The 13,063-nt window shown below is 32.2% G+C and overlaps 1 protein-coding gene across 1 annotated transcript; it reads left to right on the forward strand.

Annotated features, from left to right (window-relative positions):
* The first annotated feature begins 1,414 nt into the window (after positions 1-1,414).
* On the forward strand, positions 1,415-5,600 carry LOC11421679 (chloroplastic import inner membrane translocase subunit HP30-2). The gene is made up of 6 exons (XM_003602392.4): positions 1,415-1,816; positions 1,913-2,028; positions 3,879-4,005; positions 4,898-5,046; positions 5,147-5,209; positions 5,287-5,600. The coding sequence occupies exons 1-6, from the start codon at positions 1,520-1,522 to the stop codon at positions 5,324-5,326; spliced, it is 792 nt and encodes a 263-aa protein (XP_003602440.1). The 5' UTR covers positions 1,415-1,519; the 3' UTR covers positions 5,327-5,600.
* Positions 5,601-13,063: the final 7,463 nt, after the last annotated feature.

A 13,063-nucleotide genomic window follows, 5' to 3' on the forward strand; every position in this document is an offset into this window, starting at 1 on the left:
GGCACATGTACCAAAAAAAAAAGATATAGTGGCACATCATATGAGCAAATGTGCTATACACCCCATAATTTGACGTGTCATGCATTAAATATACAAATCTTCAATGATTGGTTAAAATATTAACTTCACCAAAAAAATCATTATCATAACTTCACCATAGAATTTTCCTTTAATTAACTATACATTGACAAGACATTTAAATCAAATGTCCGTTTATTTTGTTGTTCATTTCATATTATGATTTCCAACTATAATTCGGCTAATAAGTCATTGCGACGCACGGGTCACCCATCTAGTTTGTTTAATAGCTAGACAGTTCCAGAGACATGTTTAGTAGATGATATTACATTCTTTTTTTGGATATCTAAAATTAATTTCATCAACTCGTTCTCTTCTTGAATCTTGATTCGGGAAAGAAATTCCAATATGTATATGTTTTGTTTCTAAAAAAAAATGTATTTTAAAATAATAATTTTTTTATTAAGTAGTCTAGTGATTAGAATTCATTTTTTTCAAGGTGAATAAGTGGGGTGTCCGGAGTTCGAACTCCGACCCCTGCATTTAACAATGCATATCCATGCCAACTAAGTTAAGCTCACGAAATATTAATAATGATGTTTTTAAATAGGGGTAAAAATGAAATAAAAAAGACATAATTTATTCTGTTATGTTCACTTTCCAAACAACGAAATGAAAACATTATTGTGTCCTTCATAAATTATCCAAACTGTGGAATGGAATTATTACATTCCGCTTCGCTCACCTTCATTCCATCTTATTTCATTATGCTCCGCTTCATTCTATTTCATCCATTCAAACAAAACTTCAGGGAGAACATGTCGTTCATTTAGGTTCTACAATGCTTAAGAGAATGATCTCTGCAGATACGTGTGGAGGATACATCCGTTTAAAAAAAAAAACACAAAATCAAATTGTGTAAATATTCTCTATTATTTGAATTATCTATACACAATGAGACTTTTAACACGTAAATATTCTCTATTTTTCGAAGTATCTATGCATAAGTGAGACTTTCAACACCATTTTTCTTTAAATTTCTCTCATTTATAAACTCTATAAAAAATTATAAAATCTGATTAAACTTAAAAAATTTCTTACCATCTCATTTAAATATTGTTGAATTTCAAATGATACTCCCGGTACCAATTTGAATTTTTTTTTAAAGATAGTACTACCAATTTGATTTTGTTTTAACTAAAAATATATTGATACTTGTGCACATTAGAGTGCGATCCGGTGAGTAGCGTACAAAAACGATGGCACCGCTTCGGTTTTTCCATTTAAAATGGCCGGTTTCCTAATTATTAAATTTTACAAATTGAAAGTATTAATTAATAAAATCATAAAAAAATCCTCTAAAAAACAATAAAGAAGATTATAAAAAAGGTTTCGTACTAAAGCAAACGTTATCAAAAACAAAATATCCATTCCATTCCATTGCATCACACTTTCCACACAATCCTCCAACAATTTCATTGCGGCGTTGAAATTCAAGAAAATGGAACAAGGAAAGCAAGGAGCAATGGTGTTGAAAGGTTTACCACAACAACTTCAAAACCCAATTGACCAAATTCAAACTCGTTACAAACACTTAGAAAATGGTTTCAAGCTTTGGCTTTCTAAACAGTCCATCGCCGTTGAAGCCGCCGTCGTTACCACAACCGGCGCCGCTCAAGGTGCCGCTATTGGTGCTTTCCTGGGTACTCTCACCGGTGATGCATCTTCCGCTTTTCCTACTCCTCCACCTAATGCTTCTCTTAACCCTCAAGCCATGGCTTCTCTTCAACAAGCACAGGTTTCATCGAATTTTCTATGTGTAATTTGATAACCTAATTGTTTTTAATTTTTGTTGAATTTGAAAAGTTAGGGTTGGTTGTTTATGATATTGTAGGCTCTTGCTGGAGGTCCATTGATTCAGGCTCGGAATTTTGCTATTTTGACTGGTGTGAGTGCTGGTATTACTTGTGTTTTGAGAAGGTTGAGAGGAAAGGAAGATGTTAAATCTAGGTGAAATTTCTTGAGTCAATTTTTGCATAAATTAACTACTCTTGTGGGTGAAATTATACATATTTTTCTGTTCATATAGCTGTGTCCAATTATTAACACTAAACTATTTGTATGATACTATGAAGCATAGACATGAGCACCCGACACGACACAAGAAACACTGACACTTTGACAATGAGAATACTTTGAGAAAATGACATAATTTAATATAATCACACGCGTTGGTTCTGTGTTTGTGTTGGACACTAGACATGCTTTCAATCAGATGTGTTGCTGCTAGGTATGATATATAGATATGTAATTTCATTGGTTTTAATTTGTTCTTGGGTTTCTTTTGCTATAATTTTGTGAATTGTGGTTTAGTTGAATAACTGGAAATGATTTTCTTCAGAAAATAGTATTTGTATTTTATTTTATAAAGGTGAAAATAAAATGCAATGAGTTTATGATGTATGTAGTTTCTCTGTTCTCTCTGTTTGCGAGTTTCGAGGGGATTGGAGGGGAAAGCTTTGCGTAAAAGGAAGGAGGAAAGGGAAATGAAGAGAAAGGATAAGTCCTGAACTTAAATTGGGGGTTTGTTTTTGCTTTGCCTCATACAAAACATCCCCTCAAAATGGAGGTACTCAAAAATTGTATTGGAGGAGGATTTTGGAGGGTTTAGCTAAATGTTAAAATCCTAATAATCTATGTTGTTATAATATTCTCAAAATTAAAAATGTACCAATGATAAACATTCATTTATCATTATCTACAAAAACACTTTCTCCAAAAATATAGAAGATTTATCTATTTCCCACCTACTCTTCTCCCCCAAAGCCCTCCCTTCCCTTCCTCTCCAAACTCACAAACAAAGCCTTAGTGTAAGCCAAATAAATACTGCATAAATTGATGGAGGCAAATCTTTTTTGAACAAGATGGAGGCAAATCTTGAAATAGCCTTTGAGAGTTTATGAAAAGATTAAGTAATAAGCCTTGAGATATCTAGTTTTCTCAACTTGAATTATCCTTCTGCTGTCAACAAAATCTGAATTTTTTCTCTCTGAATTTGAATTCTCCTTCTATTCTTTCTCCAAACCCATATGCAGTTGAAACTTTGGATACTTTGATATGTTAAACTTCCGAATCAAAATTTCTTCCCTGAATGTTTTTTAAGAGCATTTTGTGTGTTTTTATTTTCTCCGCCATAGGTAAAACCATCAAAGATATGTCAGCATAACATTGCAAGGGTTATCAAGTTTTAGAAATGCTAAAACTATTGTTAAAAACACAACCACTAGGTTAGACAGGACAGATTGTCTAAAAGGGTCAAATAAGTCATGATAGTGTGGGAACAGTGTGCAATAATCATCTCATTTGTGTTATTTTGTTTGGACTTAAATTCATGACTAGTTAAGGTGTTACATGATTCATACAGCCAACCCCAACTTGTGCTATAAGGTTTTAGTTATTGTTGTCATCACCGTTTTATGTTATTGGTCTGGTTACGTTTATGATGCATATTTTAATATACTTGGTGTAGTGTATGTATTTATAAGTCAATATAAGATGGAGTATCACTGGTTGTAGCCTCAATATTAAATTTCAAACTTTATGTTGCAAGTCATCAAATTAAAAAAAAAAAAAAACATATATCATGTACTTGAAGAGATTTATGATGCTAGTATTGTGACAATCTTACCGACAGATTTATTGTAGATGAAATTGCTCTTGTGGTGGTGCTTTTGGTTTAAATCGGATATAACAGCTATTTTCCATTTCCTATTTCTTAACGCTCTACTCAGTATTTTGATTTGTTGTCCTTATCATCATTGATGTGTCTTCTTATAGCAGTAATCAATTATTTATTGCAGCATGGCGGCAGCTTTTGGTTCTGGGGTCACGTTTTCGTTGGTAAGTGGTATGGGTGGACCAAATAAAGTAGGAAATGCAGTCACATCTGGACTATTCTTTGCACTCTTTCAAGGTGGGGTTTTCCAGGTGAGCACGAACAAAATGCATCTTTTTGACAGCTTTGTAAACCAAAATAATCTTGTAGCAGTACCCCCATTTCGTCAGTGGTGAACATAAATGCTGCACTAGGAATGGAAAACGGTCGGCCACCCTTGGAGTCCTAGTGCCTACCCTATGCCAAAGCTATGTTGCATAAGGCTTATATTTACCAAGTCAACCGGGCTATGTAAAATACAAGCCTGGGTAGTTATAAATGTCAGATTTTCGGCCATCCATCGAAAAAGTCTTGTCGGGCCTATTAGGTAGGTGTGTGTATGTGTATATATAGCATCAGGTCTTTGACTTACTGACCCATTCAAGAATGTAAACATTTTTGCCTATGTATAGAATTTATTTTACAACAGCACTATGACCTTGAAAGCCTTGTTGCAAGATGAGGTTTCTCGGAGACGCACCAACGATTAAGATAGATCCCAATAAGAACCTATCATATTGCTTGCTATTTAAGTGTATAACCGATCTTTGAAAATAACTGTCAAATACTCAATTCATATTGGATGTCAATGTAAAACTAGTTTACAGTGGCAGTGCATGTCTACTTTTCTCTTTCAAGATAGACTTTTTAATAGCCTTTTAGTCCATGCCAAATTTGTATAAAGGAATGTCCAGGTCTTATGTGTCTTGCATTTTTCATTTTTCATGTTGGCGGCCTCAGTGAATGTTTATTGATTATTAACAAATTTTTTGGGTTCATCTTTGTTGTGTTTCTACGTGTTGTTAAAAAATTTAGACATGGTTTATTGGTTGTTGCCCAAGTGAGATGTTCTTGCCTTGATTCGTTGTTATATGTATTTCCGATTTTTATTTTGGTACCCCCTTAAACCCATAGCATGTATTAAACTATACATTAATCATGCAGATAGGACAAAAGTTTTCTCGACCACCTGCTGAAGATGCTGACTATGCTAAAACAAGAAACATGTTGCAAAACCTTGGTCTTCAGAATTACGAGAAGAATTTTAAGAAAGGCTTATTATCAGACAACACTTTGCCTCTACTCAATGACAGGTAGGATGCTTAATTTATTTATTGTCAGATTTTCTCCACTTATTTTGTTTACTATTGATTGACTTAAAGTACTTTGTTTTCCTATGATGTGTTGTTTCAGCGCTCTGAGAGATGTGAAAATTCCTCCAGGACCCAGACTTTTGATTCTTGACCACATCCATAGGTAGGGAATGGTGCTCTCTGCTTTTACATTGTAATAGTTTCATACTCTTAAATGCTAAAGCTAAATTCTGTCTCCAGGGACCAAGATTTGAGAGAGAAACGAGGAAGCCGCTGTTAACTGACATGCATAATCTCCTACCTCCGAACTACAAGTGGTGAAAAGCATAGGATAGGGAGTTTGCATCGCAGATGAGTTTTGTCATTTTTGTTTATCATGCTTTATGTTCCATTGTTGTTGCAGTGTACTTGATAAAATTTGGTTAACTAGTCATATTTTGGTTGCCCTGAAACGCAAATGGGCTCAAAAGCAAATTATGGTGCATGGATTTGTTTACTTTAAATAAGATAAGTCATTGTTTGTGGAAGAATTATAACGATCGATTATGCGTGAATTCTATCAATCAATAACATAGATGATGATAATGTCTAGCTTTGCTAAAAAATAGAAAAAGGACCGTGGCTCGCAATTATGAATGCATTAATGGAAGTGGATTTTCAATTTTGCGATTCTGGGTGTTATATGATACTCCTAAAAAAAAAACTTCGCAGCAGGGATGGCACCAAAATTACTCGTTATTTTCCAGTAAATGAGAAAGTACAAAAATATGAGCCCAAATACGATACACAGATACATGAAATTTTTATAAATTACGATATGATTAAGTAACTAAACAAATGATTATAAGCATTTGTGACATTATAGTTGTTGGACACATGTAAATGTCAAATCCACTTTTCAGAATGATTAGAATGCAAAATAATATGTTACAACAAATTTAAAATGATACAAAGTTTTCAACAATATTCATAAAAACTACTTCCAAAACAATCAATAAATGTGGCTACTTTTGATACAATAATTTATATTTGTACTATAATAACTTTATTTATTTAATATCTCATTACATATATTTCTCTCTCCACAATAATAAATAAGGATAATATTAATAAATTAACATTTAATGTTGCATTGAATGATGTAAAGTGACACTTAAATAAGAACAATTTTTTTTCTTTTAAAAGAGACATTTAAAAAGAAACGGAGAGAGTACATGTTTAATGGAATGCAAATAATAACATAACAATAAAATTTAAAATGATGCAAAGTTCACAACAATAACACGTTTATGAAATTATAATAATATTCAATGCTTGAGATTTTTTCATCAATGATTTCAATGCTTGAGATTTTTTTTGACGTTGCTTCTATAGTCGATGTACACTAAGTTTTATATAGTAGTTAGTTGCTACTACCTCCGTTCTTTTTTAATTGTCACATTTTGACATTTTATATAAACTAAGACAATCAACAATTGATATTACTTTTGATGCAATAAACTATACTTTTACTATAATAACCTTATTCATTTAATATCTTATTTCATATATTTCTCTTTCTGCAATAAATAACTAAGGACAATATTGGTAAAACAACATTTAATATTACATTGAACTTTAAAAGTGACAGTTGAATAGGAACAAAAATTTTCTCCAAAAATGACGCTTAAAAAGGAATGGAGGGAGTATCATTTATAAGAAATTTGAGCATAGTGATTAGTGCATCATGCACTAAAGTTGCTATGAGAAACACAAGGTTTAAAATTTGATAAATGATATTTATACAATCACTTTTTAATAATTTTTGTGACAACTTTATCTCTTATATTTACATTATATTTTTTTCTCTCTCTCTTGTTTTGGTTCTTGTGCAAATGCTTTTTTTTCTTTTGTAAATTATGGTTATTTAAATAACACAACTTCTAAGATTTTGTCAAGATTAAACTGTGGCTTTATAAGTTTGTTAATCTATCCAATGTTTTGATTTGACTAATTATCATAATTAAAAAATGATAGTATAATCAACTAAACTCAATGAGTATAAGTTTGTTAATCTATCCAATATTTTGATTTGACTAATTATCATAATTAAAAAATGATAGTATAATCAACTAAACTCAATGAGTATAAGTTTGTTAATTTATCCAATGTTTTGATTTGACTAATTATCATAATTAAAAAATGATAGTATAATCAACTAAACTCAATGACATCATTATTATTTACTACATCACTTAAGACATAGAAATACTTTGAGCTGTGTTATTTGAACAATCATTGCAATTATAACTTATGGGACAACCATGATTTAAAAAGAAAATGAGATATTGGTATATAAAACAAAACAATGGAGAGAGAAAGTAAAAACATAATGTGAATATGAGAGAAAAATTTGTCACAAAAATTATCAAAAAATAGTTGTGCAAATATCATTTTATGTATGTTTTTTATGCGTAGTCTAGTTGTTTGACTATTTTAAGGAGATTGCTTTCTTCTAAAAAAAAATTATGGCTTAATTGCACTTTTCCCCCTATAGTTTGCCAATTGTGCGATTTTGCACCCCATAGTTTTAAACGATCGATTTTGCCCCCTATAGTTTTCCCCCTTTATGATTTTATGGCCCCCATGACATTTAGTGCTGATATGTCCGTTTTTTATCAATTAATGTGTGCCACGTGTGTAATTTCATTTTTTAAAAAATAAAAAAATGGTATTTTTCAGATTTTGAGAGAAGGAGGCACGTGATATTTCTTCTTAAAATTTGAAAAATCACGTGCCCCCTTCTCTCAAAATCTGAAAAATACCATTTTTTTATTTTTTTTAAAAATGGAATTACACACGTGGCACACATTAATTGATAAAAAAACCAACACTAAATCTGATGGGGACCATAAAATCAGAAAGGGGGAAAACTATAGGGGGCAAAATCGCTCGTTTAAAACTATGGGGTGCAAAATCGCACAATTGACAAACTATAGGGGGAAAAGTGCAATTAAGCCAAAAATTATCAAAAAAAGGAGATTGCTAATAAGTGGTTAAAAGTATTTTTAAGAAATTAAAAGGGATAACTTTTTTATATGAACAAATAATATAATTTTTATTATAATAATAATAATTTGGTTTGAATTTTTTAAGAAAAAATTTCTATTATAAATTTTTTAGCAATACTTAACGATATTTTTTATCATAATATTTATTTGAGAAGTGATGCTTGTACAACGATTTTGTAACAATTTTTGTGATAATTTTTTTTTTCATATTCACATTATGTTTTTACTTTCTCTCTTTTCCCCTTTGATTTTCGTGTCAACACCTACTTTTTCTTGTAAATTTATAATTGTTTTAAAAATTATCATACAAATAGTTGTTCAAATAACATAATCACCACCATATAACTTGGTCTTATCATAGTGTATCCTTGATGTCGGATCAAATAGGCTTATTCTAAATCACTTAGAATTTTGGAAAAGGATATTATTTCTTAGCCAAGTATATGCAAGTGGTGAGCATCCGGTGGATGAGTGAGAGGACATGACATGTTATTTGTGATCTAGACTAAATTGTTAGCATTTTTTTTAAGAGACTAAAATGAAATATATTAACATCATAAGGGTCTTCCTAGCATAAGGTGTACCAAGGAATAAAAATCCGAAAAGTCAAAACAAAGAAACAAGACATATTTACAAGGCAAGAGCCAACACCACAAAACAAACCAAAAGAACATAAATTAGCCAATGCCTAGAACAGTAAAGGGACTAAGCCACCAACCATGATAGTTGAATCTAAATTGCTAACATTTAAATTTGGTGAAAATGGTATCTCTGAAGTTTGGTGAACACAGTAGTCATGACGCATTTTTGTATTCATTTATATAAAGATATATTCAAATATCAAATAGACGTCGTATTGATATCCACCAAACTTATTTAAAAAGAAATAAAATACACCTACCAAACTATAAGGTATTTAAGGGGTTTTTGGTTGGTTCGGGTAATCAGGTTGAGGTGACTCATCTTCAATTTGCGGATGATACTCTGTTATCAGGAGAAAAAAGTTGGGCTAATGTGAGGGCCCTTCGTGCTGTTCTTGTTTTATTTGAATCTTTGTCTGGCTTGAAAGTGAATTTTAATAAAAGCTTGTTGGTGGGTATTAATATTTCTGATTCGTGGTTGTTTGAGGCAGCGTTGGTTTTGAGTTGTAAAGTGGGTAGAATTCCTTTTTTGTACCTAGGCCTGCCTATAGGTGGTAATCCGCGGAGACTTCAGTTTTGGGAACCGATCGTGAATCGCATTAAATCTAGACTGACGAGTTGGAATAGTAGATTTCTCTCTTTTGGTGGCCGCTTGATTCTCCTCAAATCAGTTCTGACATCTCTGCCTGTCTATGCTCTTTCTTTCTTCAAAGCTCCAACAGGTGTAATCTCTTCCATTGAATCTTTATTGAATATTTTTTTTTTGGGGTGGGAGTGAGGATTGTAGAAAAATTACTTGGATAGGTTGGGATACTTTGTGTTCTAAAAAGGAGCATGGAGGTTTGGAGGTGAGGAGATTGAAGGAGTTTAATATTGTTTTACTAGGTAAATGGTGTTGGAGGATGTTAGTTGATAGAGAAGGGTTGTGGTATCAGGTTTTAGTCGCCCGTTATGGCGAAGTAGATGGGAGGTTGGAGGTGGGGGCCGGAGTATTTCTTTGTGGTGGCGGGAGGTAGGCAGGATCCGTGATGGTGCTAGTGACTTAGGTGGCGGGTGGTTCGGTGATAGTGTTAGACGGAGGGTGGGTGATGGTACTGCGACGTTGTTCTGGTCGCATAGGTGGCTTGGAGGTTCTCCGTTTTGTGTGCGGTTTCCCCGCTTGTTTGACTTAGTAGAGAACAAAACCATTACGGTAGCCTCTTTGTTCTCTTTGGGTACGGAGCAGGAGGGGGAGGGGTGGAGATGGAGGCGTAGACTATGGGCGTGGGAGGAGCTTTTACTAGAGGAATGTAGGGCGTTACTATTTGATATCTCTCTGGTTCCTAATGTTTCAGATACTTGGGAGTGGCTTCCGGATACTGCAGAGGGATATTTTGTGAGAGGTGCCTATGATTTGTTGACGATAGGGGAGGATTCTCAGATGGGATTACCTTTTGAGTTGGTGTGGCATCCTCAGGTTCCTTTGAAGGTTTCTGTTTTTGCGTGGCGGCTTATTCAAGATCGATTACCAACGAAAGCAAACCTGGCGACTCGTGGTGTTATTTCCGCAAATGATATCTTTTGTGTGTCTGGTTACGGTCATGTGGAGACAGCTGATCATTTATTTTTATCTTGTAATACGTTTGCATCTCTGTGGCAGCAGGTGCGTGATTGGATTGGTATTTTAGGAGTGGACCCTATTATCATTACAGATCATCTGGTGCAGTTTACTCATTTGGCAGGTGTTGGTAAAGCTAAAAGATCGTTCTTACAGCTTATTTGGCTTTTGTGTTCGTGGATTTTGTGGAGTGAACGTAACAACCGTCTTTTCAATAAGTCCGTTAATCTTGTCCCTCGATTGTTAGATAAGGTTAAATTGTTATCTTTGGGGTGGCTGAAAGCTAAAAATGTTGTGTTTGTTTATGGTACGCAGAGATGGTGGTCAGACCCTTTTGCTTGTTTAGGCTTGGCTAGCTAGTGTTATCTCTGGTTGTTGTATTTTTTAAACTCTTGTAACTTTTAGTGGTTTCCTAGGCACACCTTGTGCTTGGGGACTGCTGTTTGGTGTGTTATTTAATTCCATTTTGATTTCTTAAAAAAAAAAAAAAAATTATCTTTAAATTTTTAATCAAAATGTTACTATACTTTAGTATCTATGTGTCTATGTTTCTTGTTAGGGAGTTTGCAATGTCTTAATCTCATCTCAGTATACCTATTTTACTTGGGGAGTTCGCAATGTTTCTTGCTTTAAAAAAAAAAAAATTATGTACTTTAAGTAAAACAATTGAGAAACTATTTTTTAAAGAACAAGTGAGAAACTTTAAAAATATATTTTTTGTATATTTTAAATTATTATAAAATAAATATTAAATAGTTTTGGTATTTCAAGATAAATATTTATTTTGATTTATGTTTTGATTTTTAGTTGATATTTTAGTTGACATTAAATTATGAAATGGTAAAAAATCTCTTTCGAATTAACTAGAGATTCTAGATTTGAATCGAGTGATGGGTATCCATCAACGTTAAATCCTTTAATGAAGAGTTTTGTCATCCTTTGCAATGTTACCCAACTTGAAAAATAGTTTTTTCAATTACGCTTATGTGATATTTGGTTTAAAAAAATAAGGGAAATATTAACAAGTGTCTCTTGAGCATTTTTTAAGCATCAAAAGTGGTAAGTTTTTATGAAAGTTTGTGCATTTATTACATTGAAAATTGAAATTTTTAATTTAAAAAAAAAATATTTTCATTAAGAATATTTAAAAAGTACTCCGGAAACCCTCGTTAACAAGACCAAAAATATAAACATCAATCTTTTAAAAAACCTCCAAAAAATGATCTCTTAAACCAAAAAGATATATCTCTTGAATTAAAACCAAAAGGAGATAATTTTATCACATCAATTAATGATTTTAATTTACGTGGATCAAACATGGCAATTCAGAATATTTTGATTGGTTGTGTGTATAAAATTGTTTTGAACTATCAGCCCACCACTAATTTTTATTTTTTTTTCTAAGCTAAAGCTGTCGAAATATTTGATGTATTGTGATGCGATTTTAATTCGTATTACTCATCTTTGCGTCTTCAAAGTTCAAACACAATTTAGGATTTTCCTAAACTTTTTTAAATTTACTAGCTTCTTACCTTGCGCCTTCAAGCATAAATTAGCATTTTCCTAAACCTTTTTTAAGGATAGAATATGGACAGCGACAAAATCTAATGACATGATTAATTACGATTTACAAATACCATCACGCTTGACTGTATTTTTGTCTACTATAGTGGACCAATTGTTCACTTCCATTGATCAATAATCAAAATATAAATTAATATCCTGAGAAATTCTTTCTTGGTCATAAATATAAGAAAAAAGTGTTTAGGCACACATATAATTGAACAAAATTAAAGAAAAAAATAATTGAAGATATGATCAAATTTATTTTCATTTATTTTTCTTTACTTTTACGAGTGTGTTCAAACCCTTTTTATTTATATTTATGTTCAAACAAGTCTTTCTTTCATAAAGTTTGATTGGCCAGCTTAAAATTTGGTTGGATAATACAAAAATATTTTAAATAATTAGATGCTTCGTTACCACCGTTCATTGTTCAGCATGTAGGCATACGAGAAAGTCTTGCATAGACCCAAGCATTTAAACATAAAATTTAGGCACATAAACATAAATTTAAAGATAAATAAAATAGTCATATCAATTCATATTATTTTCATTTTTTTAGTTTCATGGATGTATACTTAAATGTGAGGTGTTGATTTTGTGACAAGTAAGAGTTTGGCGTAGGCATACATAGAGAAAGTCTTGTTTGGGCACATACCCAACACCTCAATTTTGGGCACATACTCAATAAAACTAACAAAATTAAATAAAATGTATTTAATCATATCAATTGATATATTATAATTTTATTTTCTATTAACTATTTATTGCTTTTGTGTGTACCTAAAATTGAGATGTTAGGTTTGTGCCCAACCAAAACTTTCTCAGCATACATATTTTCAACTTTGCAGACAGTCACCACCTTCTTTTGTGTCTAACTATGTGGTGCTGAGTGAATGGTGGGTGGTCCTACATTCTTTGCGTCCACACATGACACACGCGAGAGGGGAATATTCTCAAATGTGTTAAGTATGATTCGTATTAACTCCGAGATCACGGCTGCATTAAAATATTTGTAATCGTATTTAAAATTTGAAAAATATTAATCGGTGCTCCAAGTGCACTATTTAAAGAATTATATATGGACATATTTTTTCGAAAATTGTGTATTTTACTTTTTAAAATTTGAAAAAGTGTTGCTTTTAATGTTGACTTTGTTTTTTCTT

This window comes from Medicago truncatula, chromosome 3 (genome assembly GCF_003473485.1).
Source record: "Medicago truncatula cultivar Jemalong A17 chromosome 3, MtrunA17r5.0-ANR, whole genome shotgun sequence".
NCBI lineage: Eukaryota > Viridiplantae > Streptophyta > Magnoliopsida > Fabales > Fabaceae > Medicago > Medicago truncatula.